The sequence below is a fragment of the Protopterus annectens genome, chromosome 7.part0 (assembly GCF_019279795.1).
Source record: "Protopterus annectens isolate FY-2018-M chromosome 7.part0, PAN1.0, whole genome shotgun sequence".
Lineage (NCBI taxonomy): Eukaryota > Metazoa > Chordata > Ceratodontiformes > Protopteridae > Protopterus > Protopterus annectens.
In genome coordinates this window covers 721735939-721757923 of record NC_056739.1, presented here as the reverse complement: position 1 = coordinate 721757923, position 21985 = coordinate 721735939, and the positions used below count along the sequence as shown (strand labels likewise).

Sequence of the window (21985 nt, the reverse complement as noted above, 5' to 3'; positions counted from 1 at the left end):
GAAGTCTCTGGGGCAGGAATATATCCCTCCAGCATGTCCTGTTTATTGTGCTGAGATTTAATTCAATGGAGCGTGTGGCTCTAAGAGATTTGGTTTTCTTGAGGTGGAGCATGTCCATTAATTCCGGGTTGGACATGGCCTTGTACGTCAGGCCTAGTTCACCTCTGAGCAGGTAGTAAGCACCTGAGTAGAGCTGGATTTTCTTTAGTCTAGCTGCATAGGGCATCTCTTTGAGGCCCTTGATCCTCTTGGTGATTTACTTCTGTGGTCTTTCCAGCTGTTGCATGTGCCGAGTAAGGTACATACCAAATTGGGCATTTTACACTTACTGGCCTAATGAGTGATGAGTAGAGGGGCACAAATGACCTCTCTTGATCTAGAGTTGAACCCTTTAGTGATTAGGTGGGCTATATAGAAGGAATTTCTAACCACTTTAGCAATGTGATTATCAAAGGAGAGGTTGCTATCTACCTGGGTCCCCAGGTCCTAATTACATTTTCCATACCGAGTGGATTACCACCTATGTGGTAATTCGTAGGCACTTTGTTTTTCCAAAGGGGTGACTATGCATTTTTTGGCGTTCAGCTTGAGGCCATGGTTTTGACACCAGGTATCTGTCTCTAAGACCCTTCTGGAGGATGTCTGCGTCAGCCGGAGAGTGTGTTATGGTCCCCAGTTTGCAGTCATCTGGAACTTGGTCAGCCGTAGTCCTCTCATGCTTGCCTGTACCTCAGGGAAGTATATACCTAACAGGAGGGTCCCAGGACCAAGCCCTGTGGTATGCCGTTTGTGACTGGTTTAGAGTCGGACATGGCACCTGCAACTCTGTGTTCTAGCCGTGAGGCAGTTGGCCACACATCTCGTGACATAGGGGTTAATGTTCAAGCTGGTAAGCTGGTCTATGATGCCAGAGTGGGGAATGGTATCAAAGGCCTTAGCGAGGTCCAGGTAGGCTGTGTGGACTACCTTCCCTTCATCTATGGCCTTGGTAACTATTTCAAAGAAGTCAACTAAGTTTAGGAGGCAGGATCTGCCTTTAACAAGGCAAATTGGGTAGGGTCCCAGTGTCTGTACGTTCCCAATGTCTGAGTTCCATGATAATTCACTCCATAGCTTTGCAGACCAGGCTGGTCAGGCTTATAGGGCAATAGTTCCCAGGTTCTGTTGTAGCACCACCTTTGTGGAGCAGGATGACTGTTGCTGCATGCCATTCTTTGGGTACATAGCCTGTAGTAAGGCGGAGTCTGAACAGTGAATTTAGGTTAGGGTTTAGTTCCTTTTGGAGCTCGTGTAAGACACAGCCTGGGACACCATCCGGTCCCATTGATGCTGTGTTCTTAGCTTTGGAGAGGGCTGTTATTACCTGCATGTCCGTGATGTCTGGGGCCCTGCGTTCTTCTGGGATGGACACGGGTGCTTTTGGGGGTGAGGGGGGGTGAAGTTTGCACTGAACTTGTCCGCCAGGATGTTGGCAATGTTCAGTGTATTTTTTGCCATTTTACACTAGCTCAGAGCATATGTGAGAGTTGCCACCTACATTTTTTTTTGATATAGCTAAAGAAGGCTTTGTGGTTATCTTTGGAGTCCTTGTCAATTTTTCTTTCGAATCTGGCCTTGGATGATTTTATGAGCCATCATAGTTTTTTGCTAATATTGATCAGTGATGCCTTTCCTTTTTGGGAATTTGCTTTATCATGTAGTAGTTTCCTCCTGTTGTATAGCTTATTTATGGCCGGGGACCACCAGACTGGTTTCCTCTTTCTGGAGGAGTGAGTCTTTGTTTTACTCTGGATGGCTTGATCCAACATTGTTTTAAGTGAGTGGGAATTTGACACATTAGTGTATTTACCTGGATTAGAACTTACTGAACAGTAATGTAGGTTTATTGATATTTTTTTTTTGAGAGGCACGAACTCCACATTTTTTTGATTCATTGTCCACCAGCATTGGTTTTCTTAAGTTTGTTGTTGCTGGCAAAGGCTCTTAACTTTCCTTTTTGGACACTACTTTAAACATTAATGAATCCACTGGTGAGCTTTCCTCGAACATCTTTAGAAAAGAAACTTACAGAAATAATTATTTGGACTTGAGAGCCAGCATCCATTTTTTATGAAGAGGAGTGTGGTTAAGGGGCAATTTGTAAGACTTTCTAGGTAGATTAGTGATGACAATACCTTTAACACTGAATGTGACTTTTTGACTGTTTTATTTGTACAAAGAAATTACCCCTTACCTTTAGTTTTGTCTATTAAAAATTAGATTAATTTATTGAGATATACCAAATTTAAGCCCATTCTGCAATGGGGTTTCACTACTACACCTAAGCCATCCACTGACTCAGACATATCCTTAAGCTTTTCACTCCCCATTACCAGGGATATGAAGCACATTAGAAATACTATCAATAACAATTGGAGAATCATTACTAGCGACAGTAATGTAAAACCTCTCATTGGATCTGTCCCCAAGTTCACTTTCAAGAAATCTAAGATGTTCAAGTCTTTTTCTGAGAAACAAGATCAAGCGTTTCTTTTATCTGAACCACTATGTACAAATCACACTAATGGGATGTTTGTGTGGTAAATGTTTGCTGTGACTACATTTTTACAGAGAATTCTTATGTTCTCACATTGTAATACCACCATTTTTTTTAAAAAGCATTTCAATTGTAACAGTTCTTTGGTGGTATATGCAGCTATATGTTCTCACTGTCAAAGTTTTTACATTGGTAAAACCACACGCAGGCTGAGTGATAGAATAAGAGCATAACGCAGCTATTAGATCTAGGGATAAGTCAGATGTCTTAGGCAAACACAGTACTGTATGCACCTATTTTGAAAAGTTCAGATTTCTTGTATTAGAACAGGTTTCTGATTTTTTTTTTGGGGGGGACCCTGACAATCTCTTGCAAGTGTTGAGTTGAAATGGCAATTGTATTTAAAAGCAGACTGTCACCCTGGTCTTAATGAATCCACTAACATGAAATGTGCTCTAAGATGGATGCAATAACTGTTTACCATATTGTCACTAGTCAATGAATATTCATGTTACTTAACTTACTGTAGTCAAATTTCTAGCTCTTATTACCTAATGATGCATATCATTAGACATTCCTGTTTACCATTGGTGGTTTACTGGTTATTTACAGTTTGGAGTACTATTTAACATGCATTTCACATTTCTGATTATTCTAATGAAGTTCATACACAAATGGAACTAAAGCTAATTTCACAGTGAGGGCTTTGCCTATATTCATTATTTTTCGAAGTTATTCTATATTCATCAGTTCTTTGCTATCACTCTGTGTTGTATATAGGAGAGTGCTTGATCTGTCAAGGGGAAAAAGGGGAAATTCAAGATAATTGCAAAGATCACAAGTGAGGACCCTGTGGGCTGAGGCACCCAAAGACAACATCCATCACTCAGGCTTGGTTAACCATACCCAAGCCTACTCAAGCCTAGCCCATCTTCCTGCCCCCCAAAAATATAGTCCACCTTTCTTCTGTAACCTTCCCCTTAGAAAAATCTAAAGGGTGCTTTAAAAGGAAATTGGACAAGATCAGTTGGTTCTAAATGTCACAGATTGCAGTTTCTCTAAACTTCATCATGTATAGGGCATTCCATCAGTTCTCAAGACCAGTTGTCCCTTGTACCAGAACTTCTAGACATCTTCCATGTAGGAGCCTTAGAAATAGTTCTACCATGCTTGAAAGGCACTGCTTTTATTGAAGACGTTTCCTAATCCTAAGTAAAAAGGGCCCATGGATAACAACTCTAGGCTTCCTCCTTCATAGAATTCCTGTGGGTCCCAAAATTCAAAGTACTTTCATTTCAAAATCCATTTCAATTCCACTTCATTGACTGAAGGTTATTTTCTCTGAAAGTGCATTTATTGAAATGGTGTGTAAACTGTGAAGGCTGCTTTAATATGGATGCATTTCTAGACTTGTGCAGAGAATATTGTATTTTTGTACATGTAAATGATATTTGATCTAACAACTCCTCCTGAGATACCTGAACACACAGGCATCTCTTTCTGTAGTTACTTTATAAATCTGTTATGGTCTGCAATGGGTACTATAATGATCACTATAAGTATTTTGTCTGGTAAATAAACTTGCTGCTTTAATTTTGACCACGAGGTGTCACTTGAGCATTTATGGTCTGTTTGGATTGACTTGTCAACTTTAAAAATTTGTCCAGCTAGAATTAAATCATAATGTGTTAAAACTGGTAGACTCTCCTTTTACACCAATAATATATGTATCTTGAAGCATAATTACCATGTACTGTAGTAACTTGTGTCCAATGTTTAGCAAGATTTGTTAACCCTGTCTACTTTAATTTCTGTGTGCTGTAATAGAGGTCTGCCTTCCAAATTTGTTTTAAATATCCTATAAGTATTTGTGCTGTAATAGTACTTTTACTAAAACCTATGCTTTCTGTATTTCAGATACAGTAGTATGTAAGGTGCTCTCTTTCGGCTTTTTCTGGTTGGGGGTCGCCACAGCGGAACTCCGGTCCGCTAATGATTGGCAGTAGATTTTTACGTACTGGCTTGCCGGGCCTAACGCACAACCTTCAATGAAGGAACGCCCATTCACGCATGTCGCCACACAGAAAACGCTCTGAGAATCGAACGGGCAACGTCTAACTGTGAGGCAATGTTCTGTAAATTAAAGCCTGACCCATTATGTCTTGAGTATAATCACTATTAGTACTTATTCTTTAGATAACTTAACCCTGTTACAAATAATTGTCACATTACCCATAAAACTAATGACTGAATAATGTGAAGTAATGCTGTTAGAAATGTATAACTGAGTGCTGATGTTGTATTCTGAAATTTGACTGAAATGTACTATACTGAATGCATAACTGAATATGAATCTCATATTCTGAACTTTAATTGAAATTTACGTTAGTGATGCATATTTGTACTGAACATCTGAAATAGTGGTGTATAAATGTTGTATTATGGAAACTATTAGCTTCTGGCATATGTTTACACTGCTCAAATTAGTGAGTCTTTGATGCCATATGTCAGAGGCGCACAAGACTACTAAAACATGTTCTGTTATTGTTTTCAGGCTGCAACCATAGCAGAAATTCAGGGAGCTGCTGTTTGAGCTGTAGACAAATGTCATCCTGGATCTCCACACTCTGTTCTTAGATTCCCTCGATCAACCTTTGCCCTGTCATGCCTTGGTTAGGCGCATTCTCTTTTTGGGGTGATTTTTTTGGCTTCTTTGGTCTTTCCAATAGACACCTACTTCAAAGGGCTCCTGAAGATGGATGTACTCTCCATAGTAGCCATAGTTCCAAAATAAGATTGTTGAGAGTCCAACCTGAGCAAATGACCAAGAAAGGAGCTGCAGTGGAGAACTGCATAAGAGGCACTCTGCCAGCTTCTGGAAAGTGACTTTGTAGGTGGCGCAAAAACTAAATCAGGTTGCAAGGCAAAAATAGACCAGACACCCTGCTCAAAAGTCCACAGGACATCAGAGGCAGATGGAAGGAGTACTCCAGCAGCTTCTAAATGAAGAAAACCCCCTAGGAGCTATACAACCCCAGACACAGCCTACAATGAAAGAGGAGGAGGAGCCCACTCTAAAAGTAAGAAAAGTACTAAGGAAAACAGGTAAAGCAGCAGGCTAAGGTGAGGTCACAGCAAATATGATAATGCTACTGGGTGTGATAGGGGAGAAATGGCTCCTGAGGGTACTCCTAGCAGTGTGGAGAGGCGTATCCCAGATGACTGGAGAATAACCATACTCATGCTAGTGTACAAGAACAATGGGGACATCCACAACTGTGGGCGGTACAGAGGTATCAAGCTCCTGTCCCAGTGCATGAAAGTTCTGGAGAGGGTGATAAACTGATATGGGTAGTAGTAGAAAGTAAGATTGGAGACTAGCAGTTCAGATCAGGATGCAGCACAACTGACAGTCTGCAGTGAGACAAATAGTTGAGAAGAAGCTAGCGATGAGTCCAAATGGGCATTCCTAGACTTTGAGAAAGCATACAACAAGGTCCCAAGAAAGCTGATTTGGGCAGTACTGCAGTGGTTTGAAGTCCCAGAAACATTGGTAGAATTAGTGCAGGCAGTGGAGAAGGACCTAGTGACTCAAGTATGAGCAAGTGTTCAGTCTGACTGGTTCCCAGTTGGGAGTGGTTGTACATCAGGGTTCAGTTATGAGCCCACTGATCATACTGGTGATGGACTACATTAGCAAATAGATTGGAGGGGACAGATCAACATAGCTGCTGTATGCAGACTGGTGGCATTACAGGCAGATTGAGCAAAAACGGCAGCAAAGGGGAGAGGGTAATGGAATGCAAAACTGAAGGCATGTGCAATGAAACAGTATAGATAAGACAGTTATAATGGCAGCAAATTGGAGAAATCAGAAGTAGCTGAGAATTGACTCAGAAGGGACGATAGAGGAACAGGTTAATAGTTTCAAGTATCTGGGAGGAGTCATTGAGAAGGGAAGTCAGAAGAGATCAAAGCTTCAATCAGATGGTCTGCAGCCAACTGGCAGTGTCAGGTGTAGTGTATGACAGAAAAATGCCAAAGAAACAAAGTAAGATATGCAAAACAGTGGTGCAATCAATTTTACTGTGTCACAGAAACCTGGGTGCAATCAATTCTACTGTGTCGCAGAAACCTGGGCATTACAGGCAGAGTAGATACGGAAGCTAGAGGTGAGGGAAATGAAGTGCCTGAGATGGGCAGTAGAATGCACACTGGGACAGACTTAAGAAATGACAAGAGCAGAAGCCAAAGTAGCTCCAATTGCAGAAAAAAAAAATCAAAGAACAGATTATGGTGGTTCGGGCATGTGCAGAAAAGCAGAAGACAATCTGTTGAGGATGATTTGGGACAGAGGAAGGTAAGACAAAACTAGAGCATCCAGCAAATAGGTGTATGCATTGTGTGACAGATGATATGCAACAGTCTGGCATGAGTGTCAAAGGCAGGAGTGAAGCACTGAATCAAGCAACAGTTAACACAACACCCCGAACCCTATGAAAATGGGGAGAGAAGGGGATTATTGATTGAGAGTCCAAGTACTTGGAACAGTCCCTTCAAATTATTTTACTTCTAAAAACAAAATAAATCCAGTTCCAAATCCTCCTCCTAAAGTTGACTGCCTACAGATCATTCCTTTTAAAGGTTTTATTGGAGTGGTTCTTTAGTCGGCATCTCTTGAATGAGGAGGATTTGGAACTGGATTTATTTTGTTTTTAGAAATAAAATTTTAGTTGAAGGGATTGCTCTAAATATGTGGCTTCTCAGCAATCCTGTGTTGGAATTTTGATTTATCCTAAAGCATACTCCCTATACATGGCCAGGATGGATTGGATATAACTGGAGTCCCCACCCTTTAGGTGGCCTGTGTCACCATAGTATTCATATCAGACAGCTATTTGCAATTTGATGTCCTGCTATGAGTGCAATTTCATTGGAACTATTACTGATATCTTCAGAGCAGTGGACGAGTAGTTTGCAGTTTGTGTAATTTTCATACTTTTAGAAATTTATTCTAATAGCGGTAGCGTTGACTCACAGCAAGAGGTTCTCCCATTCGATTCTCGGCTGGAGTGTGGGGAGTGCCTTCTGTGTGGAGTCTGCATGTCCTCCCCATGGTTGGGTGGGTGTTCAAAAGACCTGTGTAAATGGGCGTGCCTTCGTTGAAGGTTGAACGTCGAGCTGGCACCTCGGTGTTTGTGAAAAATCTACTGCCAATTATTAGCGGACCGGAGTTCCGCTGTGGCGACCCCTAACCGGGAAAAGCCGAAAGACAACAACATTCTTGATGTGGAAAAAAAGGAACAAGAACTGTGGATCAAGGGAAGTAACAAACATCCCAGGAACAGAGGAAGTAGGACTATATCCACAGAAGAGATGCATAACCCTATAAATGTGAAAATTAGAATTCAAATGCCATTTTGGGAGCATCATTTAGAAAACAGTAGTTTCTTTCCCACAATACAAAGGGCATCTTGCTTTGAGTGCTTGAAATACACACCTAAACTGTTACTTTAAGAATGGGGAGCTGATGTGTAAGAGATGGACTACAGCACAGGTAATTTGCGATGACCTGTACATATGCGTTGAGTGAAGCATGCTTCATATGATACGTGTTATTTCCAGTGGTTAGCTTAATTACCCATTGTGTTCAAAGGTAAGTAGAGCCAAGATGAGTCACATTATGGCAGCAGCATATATTTCAGCTGTGTAATTAGTGTCCCATTTTCACAATTTATTCTTATAGCTAAATGCAAATATAAATTTGGACCTTCTGAATTTCTGTATTAACCTTACCTTTTTTCTTTTTCTAGACCAGGATCAGTGGTATCACAGGGGGTTCTGATATTCCTAAAACCTGCACCAGAAAATACAGATGTGCTGAATACTCTGGTTGGGTCTCTTGATTCTGGCTTATTTTTGAAGGGAACCAACTTTCTCATAGATCCCTTATCTATCAGGATTGGTGGTTAGTATCAAAGTTTTTATGCATTGATTATATGCAACACCGGAAGCATTTTAACTTTGTAGCAACTTCTCTTGTGGCTGTTGGTGATATTTATATGTATAGAGTAATGTTGCATATTACTGTGTTTTCAAAAACTTGTCTTGGAACTGTTGCATAACCTCCTTACCCAACCCACCCTTTTCCCATTGTGTTTCAGTGAGCACATTGCTTGACCACAGAGCCAAATCTTGATATCCACCTATATAATGGATACATGGGTATACCTGTGTTTAGGAAAAGGGGAGGGCATCTTTTTCTTGATTACAGATGTATTGAGATCCGAGTATGCTAGACATTGGTTTTCACTCAAGGAATCAGAAGCACCTATTACTTGGTCTGCTAAATCACAAGTTTGTAAGTATTTCATCTCACAAGCATGTAAGATATTCCTGTAATGCCTATTCTGAAGGCATTGACTGGGTGGTTCATGTGGCCACAAATGTGGTTTTAAGTACAACTTGTATCCCCAGGTAGTGCCATTTCAGATTTCCGCATTTGCATGACATCAGTGAATGCAGCTCTGGTCCAGTTAATGCCATGTTACAGCATGAATCCCCTTTTTGAGTTCTTTTTCTCACTGCTTGGTGCTGCAGGCTTGACTAGTGAGTGTTGCTTTTAGTATAACAGTCTTCAAAAATGGTGGCATTTTGTCTGTCAGGGTATGTAGTGGAACACAGTACTTTCATTGGAGAGAGTCTGCACACAAATGCAATAAAAGACTTTATTGAAACATTTTACAGGTTCAAGAGTATGTTAAATTCTACGATATCTAAGTATCGTATTAAAAAGGTTAACAGGATGGCAAAGTATTGTCTGGGGATTGAGGCCAGGACCCACTTCATTCCATGCATTTAAATGCCACTGGACAAACAAACCTGGTCTCTCCCTAAAGCAAATGTTTCTCATTTCAGCTAGAAAACCACCATGATTTTTTTTAACAAGCATCTAATGCAGTACACAAACCATTAACCTAGTATTGTATTCTGAGCAGGAAAGAAAAATGTTTACTTGGGAGGCCAGGTGCTTAATTATTATGACTAATACAGGTACTGTACTTTTTAAAGCTGCATATTTATATTTCAGATGATCAGGAGCTATGCTGATAGTCCACAGCTGTCTTCTAACCCAGTCGTGTATACAGAGCATTCTGCTTTATTAAAAAGGTTAACGAAAGTCCCAGTTGATTTAGACTGCTGCCTTAGTGTTTGTGGATGGAGTTGATTTATATTTAGAAAGGTAAAGCGGTAAGAATGGGGGGTGTGGCACCCATCAAAACTGTTAAATATAACTGCCCCAACAGGAGACGTTAACTGAGCAGGTTACTTAATAAAAAGAGCTATACAAAATATGTTGTGCAGTAATGCATAGAAATCTTAATGAAATTCTGGAAACTCTGCTTTTTACCCTTGCTGTTCCATTATAAATGATGCTAAACATTGGGCATTATGGAGAAATGAGACTTCCAGGGAACTGAGGTGCAGGGCCATGGATTCAGGGCCTCCCAATCCCTGAAAGGCCTTGTTTCCTTACAATGCTCTCTGGTGTTGAGAATTACTTCACTTGGGAAATGTTGTGTCAGGTAATGGATTTATTTTCTGAGTGTTTTGACTTGAGGAAAAGTGCTGTTGTGTATTTTGTTTTATGCTATTTGTCACCATTAAAAAAAGTTGTTTTTCTTAAGCAAATAAGTGAATATGTGTACTCGCTATAGCCTTATTCAGTTTTTGATTTATTGATATTCACCTGGGAAAGAATGGTTTTAAGTATTTTATAATTGCCTGGAAAAAAGTAACTTGCTTTATTAGATGGTAAATTATTTTTGTATTTAATTTGCTTACCTTTCTTTTGGTGCTTAGCTGAAATGGACTGTTAGTACATAGTTGATTAGACTGGAAGTTTGAAGTGTTAGTTTGAACTTGTTGCTTTATTCTTTTGATAGAGTGCTAGTATGACTGGTGTTTTTCCGCTGCTTTTTTTTTTATCAGTTGCAATTTTCATTTACATCATACCTCTCAGCTCATGAAATTTGGACAAAGACCAATAATGGGGGGGGGTGCAAAAGCCCAAAACTAGGGATAAGTTTTAAAAATGTCTCCAGTAAACTTAGAAGTTACTAGAATAACAGATTTTTAATGTATTTTCTGAAGGTTATAGAGTCTGAAACTCTTCTGTCATTTACTGTTTAGTGACTTCAAACCTCAGTTTGCCAGAAAACCACAAGTTTTGAGGAAAAGATCCAAAATAGGCAAAAATCTGGACATTCTGTGAAATCTGGGAAGTTGAGAAGTATGATTTCCATTTATAGATCAGTGCTGTTATTTCCATTAACCCTTAGAGTTTTTGCATTGTATCTTGTACTGCTCACACTGGCTTTTCTTACATTAACCTAAAATTGTTTTAAGGTGTCATGTGTTCAAGTGCATCTGTTTCCCCCTTTTGTGTGTGTATGTGTGTGTGTGTGTGTGTGTATATATATATATATATATATATATATATATATATATATATATTTATTTTATATTTGTTAACTGGGCGAGTCCGACTGGATACATGTCCATTTTCAGCAGAGGCCCGGAGAGAAAAGCTCCACATATACATAACTGTAAATACACAGGCATGTATTGAAATATAACAACATTGTTATTTAATGAAATATTCAAACATTTTCTTTTTCAAGAGGTAAAACGGGAAAAGGTTGGAAGTTGATAGTTGAGAAGGCAGGTAAGTTAGAGATTACATATTAAAAGGGGAACAAATAGCCTTAGAGTGGCTAGCACACATGATATCAACCTTATTTTAAATCTTACCAGTGGATGAGAAGCATATTAAATCTGGATAGTTAAAGGTTCAGGGTTTTATTCTTCTAGGATGGTTCTCCTGTATGATTTGTGCTTTGAATGGGGTTAATCAGGGTTTAAACATGAACAAAGCCAATGTGTTTTTAGGTGTTTCTTTAGGGATATTTTGAATTGGGATAAGGAGGATGAAGTAGTAAGTTCAGCACGCAGTAAGTTCCAGTTTTTACCAGCAGAGTTGGAGAATAGTGATTCACCAGCTGAATTGTTGGCTTTAGCAGTTTGTACTAGCTTTTTGTTGGAGCGGAGGGATTTTAGGTTACTGTAGGGGGTGATATTTTTCAGAATGGGTGAACTGCTAGGTTGGTAGAGGATTTTGTGAATGACTATGAGTTGGTTATGTTGAAGGTTGATAGGGTAGTTCTAACCAGTGTAGTGATTGAAGATAGCCAGTGACTGATTCTATAGGCTGAACCTGTGACAAATCTATGGTATTGTAGCAGCTAGTAAATTTAAGGTTTGACTTGCTTAGGTTTACGAAGATGGGTGAGGCATTGAAAAGGGTTGATAGGTGTGTTCAGGCAATAGCAGTTCTGGCAGATGGGGTTAGGAATTGTTTAATCCTGTGTAAAGAGCATAGTTCTTTAACTGTTTTGATAGTTTTGTCTATATGAGCATCAAACTTCAGATTATCTAGAATTACCCCTAGTAGTTTAGTACAAGGTTCTGGGGAAATTTATGGTGCCATTGTTGGATGTAATTGTGAGAGGTGGTGATGGGACCTTAGGGGTAGGGGAGAAAAGTAATAGTTTGGTTTTATTTTGGTTCAATAGGAGACTGCGACTAGTGAGCCAGTTCTCTACTTTGAAAGTGATTTGGGATAGGGATTGTAATTCTTAAGGTGTGGTGGCAGAGCAGATTAGGGAGGAGTCATCTGCATACTGAATACATGTCGCATCTGGGATAACTTTGGGTAGGTCATTAATGAATATGGAGAATAGGAGGGGGCCTAATATAGATCCTTGAAGGGACTCCAAGGGTGACTGGTAGAAGGGGAAATAGGGTGTCTTTCCATAGTACAGCTTGTCTGCCATTCAGGTAAGAATGGAACCAGTTGATTGCTAGGTTATCTATGGAAAGTGATTTTAGTGCATCTAGGAGTAGGTGGTGATTCACCATGTCAAATGCCTTGGCTTGGTCTAGAAAGAGAGCTGAGTGGCGCGCTAGTCATTACAGTTTTGATTTATAGTGTGAGAGAAGGGTTGAGGTTGTACTATGGGCAGGTCTAAATCCGTGCTGGGAGGGGACTAGGAGAGTGTTCTGAGTTAGGTGGGCTAGAAGTTGCTTATGTATGCATTTTTCCATTATTTTGGCCAAGGGAGATAGAATGGCTATAGGTCTATAATTTGAGAGTTCAGTGGCGTTTCCCCCTTTCTGAAGCAGAATAATGTGGGAGATTTTCCAGATGGAGGGGATGTAGGAATTAAGGATTGTTCAATGGATTAAAATAGAGATTGGATATGCTGTTTAATTAGCGGCTTTTTGGAGAAACTCTGCGGGTAGTAGGTCTGCTGAAAGGGTGTTGGGTTTCAGTTTTTTAAGTAAGAACTTAAAAGCTGTAGGTATTGGATCAAATCTGAAGGACAGTCTATTTTCTTGTGTGGGTATGGTAGTACTAGAGGTATTGAGAGAGAGATTATTGGCTAGGGACTACACAGTTTCTGTAAAGAAGGCATTAAAGGTCTTTGCAACACATTTAGGAGGTAGATGTAGGGTAGTTAATGGGGTGGGGGTAGATGATTTTCCTGGGTGGAGCAGTTTAAGCCTGACCAGAATTTTTGTTGATTTTGATGCTTTTGTTGATTTTGATGCTTTTGCTGCAGATTACAGTAGTATTTTTTTATGTCTAGCATAACTGATTTATTTGCATCATTTCTCAACTGTTTTATCTGATGTGGTCTTGTTGGGGATTTGGTGGATCTCCAGGAGGTCCATGCTATGTTTCTAGCAATAAGTTTTTGTCTTGTACCATTGGTTAGCCATGGTGCTGTTTTGTTATTGGTTCTGATAGTATGTTTGGGAGCATGTCTATCTAAGATAGCAAGAAATGTAGAATTAAAGTATGAGACTGCTTCAAGTGGAAGTAGTTTTAGATTGGGCCAGTCACATGAGTTAAGTTCAGCCTGGAAATTAAAGTTCTTAGTATTCCTAATGGTTTTGAAGGTAGCTTGTTGAGGGATATCATTCTTCTATTTATATAGGTTAGGAAGTAGTCACTAATGTCCCCTGGTAGGGTGCCTGATTTGTATAACTGGGGTTGGTTGTTTATTAATATCCAATCTAGAACACTTTCCTTGTTAGGCTTATTGATTCTGGTAGGGGAAGCTATGATCTGACAGAAGCCATTTACATTTATATGGGTGGAGGGGAAGATTGATCAGGTATTCCAGTTGATTAGTCCCAGAGAATAATAGTTTCTTGGGGATAGTTAGTGGATAGCCATTGGATGATCCCTTCTAAGGTGTCTGTGTTGTCACCTGGGGGAGTATAGATACAGGCTATGTTTATAGATTTGTGTTTAAGTTGGATTTTTATGATGCGTTTGTGTTGCTAGTTATAAAGGCCTGTGGGGTAGTAGTTGTGGATACTTCTAGTGTAGATTTATACATCATGGCTACTCCACCTCCTTTCCTAGAGATGCAGTCAAGTCTTATTATATTGTAACCGGGGGGTATAATCTCATTATCAGGGGTATTGTGTTTGAGCCAGGTTTCAGTAAGGCATAGTAGGTCAGGGGGAGTGCATGTCCAGGAGTGCATGAAAATAGTGAACTTTCTTATTTATACTTCTGATGTTTAGTTGACATACCAGGAATGAATTGGAGGCATTATTTGAGTTTCGTAGGCTAGTGAGGGTGTTTGTGGAGCTGATGGTATCAGGTGGGTTTGGGCCTGAGTTAGGGTGGATGTCACCATCAGCTATGAGGTTAGGTAGTGACCTAATTTCAAGTTTGTGGAGTTTTAGTAAGAGTTTATGATGGTATTTAGTTCTAGGGTTGACATAGGTGGCTTGTATGGGATGAAGAGGTTTTTACATTAGAAGAGTTAGATGAAAGGTGTGGTAATATCAGTGTAGGGTAGTGTGGTTGGTTAATAGTGGCAGTTCTGGAGGTAGGATGGTGAGAGCCAGGTAGGTATTGGTATTCATAGGCTGTGATAAGATAAAGTATAAGTGGGGATATTAGATAGTCAAAAGGTTTCACTTTTGGGGGGGGTGATGGCAGTTTGTGAAGGCATTTTGTTGTAATTAAGTGTTAGAGAGTAAAGGCGGGGAGTAAATAATATATAGTGTGAAACTGGAGGGGTAGGAGTAGGGGGTTGGGTGTTATGAAAGAATGAGGTACCAGATGGTTGTTTCTGATGAATGGAAGTAGTTCTAGATGAGGGGGAGTGGTAAGCTGATAAATGTAAGAGTACTGGAGTGAGTGGGAATTGGGGGGAAGGTAGGGGAGCGGAGTGAGCCTGCAGGGTGAAAGGAGCAGATAGAGCCAAAGGGAAGGTGGAATGCTGGTCAGGTTGGGAACAGTCAGTTGAGTAGATTGTAAATTTAGAAAGTGTGCACAGAGGGAGAGTAAAAACGTCAGGGGCTAGTAGTGGGAGAGCAAATATGTTCGTAAGGGAGTGGAATAGATGATAGAAATGAGAAATTACACTAGAAAGTTAAAAGGGCCACACTAAAGGTAAGGGTTAATAAGTAGGTTCAGGCTGTCATCTAGTGGCCAAACCTTGTAAATACAACAGTGGGGTCACTGTAGATCCCAGGACCAGGAAGCACATAAAGTGGGGCTTTTTAATGGCTAGGAGATGGTTGAAGAAGGCCTAATTATGCAGGTACAGAGTAAGGGAGGGTTGGCTGCTGCAGTACCTGATAGAGAGCGAGTTCTGTTTGGTTGCTCTTCCGTGGTTAGTTTCTCATACTTGCACTTTTTTTTGCCATTTCCTTAAGTACTACAAGTGCGAGTGTAATGATTGTGCTATGATGGTTAATCTCAGAGGTAACTGATGCTCTTTTTTTTTTTTGTTTTGTTTTTTTTACCTTCTATGCCTGTAAGATTTACCTCTTGTAGTTGGTCTTCTGTACCACTTTTGTGCTACCTTCTATAATTTTGTCAGTGTTTCTGCAGTGTGCATGTTTCTGTATTCTTGTGGCATTCACTTGCAGGTGGTGATTTGTCAAATTATTTTCACTTCCCATGGGTGTGCTTGTGGCCTTAAGTGAGTTTTTGCTTGTAATAAACACGTTTTACTTTGTGTTCTGCAAAGTTAACTTTACATGCTTCAATTTAGTGTGCTGTTTTTGGTGCTTTGTGCTGTTATGAGATCAGATTTTTGTTTTATTTGTAATTATTACACTTTTATAGAGTGGCTTTATGGGTTTTTTAGTGTTTGTGCTTTTTTTGCTCATCTTCCTATTTGCAGTGCTTTACTTCATGCTTCTTGAGGTGGGCTTGTGCAGCCATTTACATCTGGATGTTAACCGTTTTTGAGCATGTAATAAGCTTAAGTTTGACCTTCATGCTTTTAGCACTTTTAAACAGATGGCACATCTGTTAATGTATTTTCACTGATTTTAGTAAGCATTGCATACTTCCATTTGGAATACTTTTTTGTCTCATCTGTGGATTTTTTTTTTTTTTAATTCAGAATGTTTGATAGCTTCTGCCTGATATTGTGCAAAGATTGTGATATAAAGGCATTATGACTCTTGCCTAAACCTACTACAGATGCTCATCATTCAGCCAAACCTCTTAAACCCCTTGATAGACTGGGAAACGTGCACTGTCAGACTGACATTTCCTGGACTTGACACAAATGCTGTGTAACAGATTGTGCACACTCCAACCAGAGGATAAAACATCTGGTACTTCAGCATGGAAGCATTGCACCCCACCATCATGCGTCAAATCCTCACTAGTGAGGTCAAATCAGAAAGCGGTCTTATTTGAAGTAAAAATCGACCGTAAAATCCGGCTAAACCAGTAACAGGAACTATTCAAAGGCAAACTACATTCTATTAAGTGACCACTGTTAAAAATAAGGACTACCCCCAACCCCGAGACCACAGCTATCTATGCAGAATTATTCAGAGTCATTATATAAGCATGTGAATGGCAAGGCTGTCATACTTGCCAGATAAAAACCCCAAAAAACCCCAAAACAAACGCACAAAAAAAAATCCACTTGTGAAATCCTTACCTAAACAGGGTATATAATAAAGAAGAAAACTTATGGCCAAAATCGGGAAAAGCAACTCCCTTAAAGAAAAGTGCTGTCTCCAAGAACTAAACAAATAACTGGGATTCAAGTCCAGCAAGGCTAACTGTGTGGTAAGGATAGTCTTGCAGGCTAAAGTCACTCAGAAGGCCTTATTTATGTCTTGAACCTTACAGGTAACGCACTAGTGTGGTGAATGGTACCACCTACATTGATCAGGATGACATAGCAAATCTACTGGCTGATAAATCCAGGACAGACTTCACCCCCCCCCCCACATCCCCTAGCTCCACTAGGTGAAATCCCCTCCAACAATCCCCAGCTAGCAGCAGAGACCAGATGCTGTCCGCACCTGCTAAAGCCAGGAACACCACCTCCATGGATCCCAACATTCCCGATTGACTCCAGAACAGTCTAAAATGTGACCTATGAGGACCACCTAAAGCACTGTTCAACCACAGCCTTGAAACGAGCTACATTCCAAGTGAATGAAGAACCACAACAGACATTCCCATCCACAAGGGTGGTCAGTCAACTGACCCAGGGAATTACTCAGTCCCTCGTCAGTCTATTCATTTCATGGCGTTGCACATTAGGCTTATGGAAACAAACAAGGGTACTGGAAACCTAGACGCTAGATCCATCCCAATTTCTCTTTGAGAAGGTCGTGCCTACTTAACATTGTGGACTTCTTTGAGGGGGTTACCAAGGCATTGGATGGGGTTGAAACTGCATAATGCATATCCTGACCTGGCTAAGACAGTTGATAATACCCTACTCCAGCATTGTTGACAAGCTCACTGAGCTAGGCATAAACCCTTGCCTTACTTGCTGGCTTGTTGGCTAGCTCAAGGACCCAAGAAGTCAGGATTGGCGAGACCACTTCCACTAAGACACCAGTCACCATTAGTGTATCCCAGGGCTTCGTGCTGGGCCCACTGCTGTTTGACATCTACTACTTGGAAGTCAAGGCTAACCTTAACTGGTTCTTGTTCACCAAGTTTGTAGATGACTATAACTTGATAACTATAATGGATTCCACCAAGTCAAAAAAAAATCTTGCAAGCAGGTTTAAGACAAATGACTGGTGCCAAAGTCACAGCCTGAAAATCTGTGCCAAAAATTGCATTATAATGTCCGTTGGAGTAATTAACTTGATGGTCTCCCATTGATAAAATGCCCTTAAGAGTTAATATAAGAGTTAATGCAGTAAGGGATCTGAGAAGATATGCAGACAAAAATCTGACCTTTGACCAACATATAGCTAAGATGATAAAATCTTATGTCACCCAACTTGTAGTTAAGGATATGGCTTCCAGGTCCAAGGAAGTTATAGTACCACTCTACCCGGCTGTTATCAGCCCTGTCATTGAATACAGTGCCCCCTTTGGTATGCATCTAAACCAGGCACTTGTAAGAGTTGGAATGCTGACAGAAGTTTTCACCAGGAGAATTCAGTGTATGAATACCCTGTCCTACACTGATACCCTAAAGGTTGCTGTCTGTATTTAGTCTCCTACAGACTGCTGAGAGGGAATCTTTGCCTGGCTTTCAGGGCTTCATCAGACACAGACCTGATGGATCTGTTGCACATGCACAAAACAGCACCATAAATACTTGATCCAGGGATCTGGACTTTGCTTATTTATGACCTAGAATGTGCTTGAGAGCCTAATGTCCCAAAGGATCCCCACGCTATGGAAAAGGCTCCCCATCAATGTAAAACAAAGTTCATCCCTGAACCAGTCAAACTAAACCTTGAAAAGTAGATAGGAAATCATAAATTTACCCTGGTCTGGCCCACATGTCCTTTATGGACAGAGGCCATCAATAAGTTTTATTATCCTAATTGATACCATCCCAACACACACACATCCTTGCCTACCTTCCTATCATGCCCTCCCCTCTTATGATTGGGACCAAAATAGTTTTGGGTGTGTGGCTAGGCTTGTAAGGGCCCTAGTGGTTGTTAGCCTAGTAACAACCTAGCCATTGTGTTAATGGGATATATATCATCTCGTGCATCTAGCAAGTTCATAGTTCATTGCCTGAACTAAAGATTGGCTTTCTGTCCTGCGGTGTTTAGGGTAGAAATAAATGATGGCAATTTCTTGCTTCATTTTGTTTGCTGCTTTCACAGAAACACACGACAAATTAGAAAGCATGCCAGTCACAGTAACCAGTTAAGTTGCATTTTGAATGTAATACATTTCTGTCCTTTAAACTTTACTAAAATATAATAGTTACTTGATGTTTTACAGTCTACAGACCTGAACATATTCAAGACTAGTGGCTGTTAAACTAGTAATATTCTGATAGAAAACAGCAGGCTGCAAGACTCCACACTGCCATGTTTGATTGTTCTGTTCTCAGCCTGGCTTTACATTTTCTTGGTTTCTCCAATGTGATACAAGCTACAGGAGTTTGTTTGGACATAAACTCATTCAGAAAGGCAGAAACAGTGACGCATTGTTGTGAAAGTTGTATATAAATATAAGTAAGCAAACGAAGCAAAATCTATAACTGTTAGAGGAGAAAATACCCTGCAGTGTAACAGGGAAAATCCTCCAAACAGTTGCATTCAAGTTCAGACAAAAGGTCACATTTCACAAGTTTTTATCCCTGTGAAATTTAAATTACTGGGAAATCTTTACTTCAGCTTTTAGATGTCAGTGTTTAACACCATTTATTAACACCATATTAAACAAAATTACAACAACATAATGCAATCAGTGAATTGACAAAAGACAAATCAGAAACTTAAATATACATGACCATCCTAGTCAATCAAAAACTATTTTTAAAAAAGGTAAGTTGTAAGTGCCTTTTGGAAGCCTGCCAAAGATGAACACTCTGGAATCTACTATGGTGGAAGATTCTACAGGTTCACAGGTAAGTGCTTAGCAGTCACTCTGTAGACCTGTGCAAGTCTAGCCAAAGACGAGACTGACTGGAAAGAATTTGAGGCTGTGCCCATCCAGTTATCTAGGTTCGTCTTGAAGGTGGCAAGAGTTTTACCTAGATTTTTATGTAGTGAACGTTTTCCCCAGGGTTGGGGGTACATTGAGATATGACTCTTATGGCAATATGGTCTTGTCTGTTGAAGGTTTTGCTCCTTTAATCAGATATTGAGGAAGCCTTTGCTGTGCAAAGAAATATTTCTTCAGCTAGTCAGATCTTTCACATCACAAAAGGCTAGACACTGGTCCCCATTAAGGAATCTATAAGTGACCAAGTACAGTGAGAGGGCTGCCAGGTTTTCCTGGCAACTAAAGATTAGTGTTCTCAAAAATCCTGTCTCTTGAGTTCTGAAGCTGTGATATATTTAGACAAATACATGCCAGCAGGGGGGCATTATGTTCAATAACTGATCTGATGAGAAACTAAGTGAGAGAATTGAGACTATTTTGGATCTCTGTGAGATGCCTTCGGAAATTAGATGAGTCAGATATAGGTTTTCCAAGCTATTTTGAAGGCATAGTCAAAAGATGAAGAATTATCGATGAGCATGCCTAGGATCCCTGTGACAGTAATGCCACTTTGTGAAAATATTTTGTTTTACTGGAATGAATTGTACTACAGTTTTTTTTTTTTTTTTTTTTTACATGTAACTTGTCCTAACCCATACTGGATTAAATACAAGTCAGAGGAAGATCGAGTAATGTTCAATTTGTAGACACTGCATGCTTGGATAACCATATGATAGAAGTGTTGGCCTGAAGGTCTGAAATATAGTAAATATGGGACCCAGTACTGAGCTTTGTGGTACACCAGTAGTAACTTATTTTGCTTTCAGAAATGGCACCTTCTACTTTAACCACATGGGTTCTGTCAGGCAAGCAGTTGGTTATCCTCAGCACAACATAAGTATTTATAGTCAAATTTATAAGTTTGCTACTAATGCCTGTATTTGGGATACTGTCAAAGGCCTTGGTTAGGTCCTGTCATGCTGTATGTATTTCCTACTAGCCACTGTTTCAATTAATTTTTTACATAAATTAATGAGGTTAGAGGCAGGACCTTCCCTTGGCAAAGCCACATTGATGAGGGGCCCAGGTTGTGGTTTTCTATGTCCAGATTGAGGGCTTGGGTAATGCATGCCATAGGTTTGTGTATGAGCCTGTGAGACTGAGTTTATAGTTGCCACGGTTCATAGCTGGAGCCTTGCTTGTGCAATGGTGTTGTCTTTTCAGGTTTCGGGAAAGTAACCAATGGTGAGACTTAAGATTCAAGAGGTTGAATAGAAGTTGATAGGTTTTCCTGATTTATCAGTACCAAATATCTGGACCCATGGATGAGGTAGTGGTAGCTTTTGAGGTGGCTGGGAGGACTTGTCCCTTAATCAAAGGGAGTGGCTGGGACTGTGCAAAAGCTGTAACTAGTAAAATTTGCAACATATTTCGGTCAGGAGTTTAGCAGTTTGTTTTTGATCAGAATGGGCAGTGTTATTGTAGACTAGCTCTGAACATTTTTGGGTGTTTACAAATTTTAAATGTCAGTTTTTATTTTGGATCTAGTGGATATTAAGTTTATACACAGCTTTGAAGTTGCTAATTCCTTTAAGCACTTGAGTATTCTTAAGATGGCTACAATGAGACTGTCATTCTGACATGTAACAACTTTCCATTATTCCAAAGTAGTTTTTTTTTGCGCTCTTGTTCTGACAAGGACTGCCTTACTAATACAACTATTAAGTGAGAGTAGAAGCCAGAGGCATAGGCAGCGCATTTAGCAATGGCCTCCACTGGAGGATTACATGCAACATTATGTTCAGTGACAATATATTTCAGTGTAATAAGTGAAGGTTGGTCTTTGAGGAGTCCCTAAACACTGCATTTGTAGATGAAGTACCACCAGTTTTAATGGAAAATGCCCTTGATTTATCAAGAGAGGATGATTCATAAGGTGGTGTGCAAGAACTGGCCATATTTGTGAGGACAAGTTCAAGGGTATCGGGCCCCTGTTTGTAAAAGGGAGTTAAGCTTTGTGTATGCCATCTGTGCTGATGCAGGTCAGCCAGCTTAGACAGGTGAAGCCCAACTAGAAAGATGTTGACTTTAATGAGTATTTCAGTTCAGGTGTTAAGAAAACTAGCATGATCAGAAGGGGACACGGGAAGGTTCTGTTACCACCTAAGAAGTGAGATGAGCCTGATAGTGAAAAGAATCCTGAAGATTCAAGGTGCACCTAAGGAACTCCCAGCAGCCCCCTGGGAGGCTGTATACAAAATTTCTGCAGGACATTAGGGCACAACCAACTCCAAACAAAAAGGGGATCCAAGTCATGAGGTAAACACCAGGATTTTATAACTAATCCTGTAATAAGCAAGAAGCCAGTTCAGTTTTCATAGAATCAGCCTATGTAGCCTTTCAGC

General features: G+C 40.1%; 2 protein-coding genes across 4 annotated transcripts in view; both read left to right on the top strand.

Annotated features, from left to right (window-relative positions):
• PPCDC (phosphopantothenoylcysteine decarboxylase) overlaps positions 1 to 21985 on the top strand; it is a 1155725-nt gene that overhangs the window by 597491 nt on the left and 536249 nt on the right. The window lies entirely within an intron of this gene.
• The window catches only part of LOC122806081 (mucin-3A-like), a 347511-nt gene that overhangs the window by 301325 nt on the left and 24201 nt on the right, over positions 1 to 21985 (top strand). The window contains exon 11 of the mRNA XM_044076319.1: positions 8350 to 8504. Coding sequence (XP_043932254.1) covers positions 8350 to 8504 — 155 coding nt within the window. The remainder of the gene's footprint in view (positions 1 to 8349; positions 8505 to 21985) is intronic.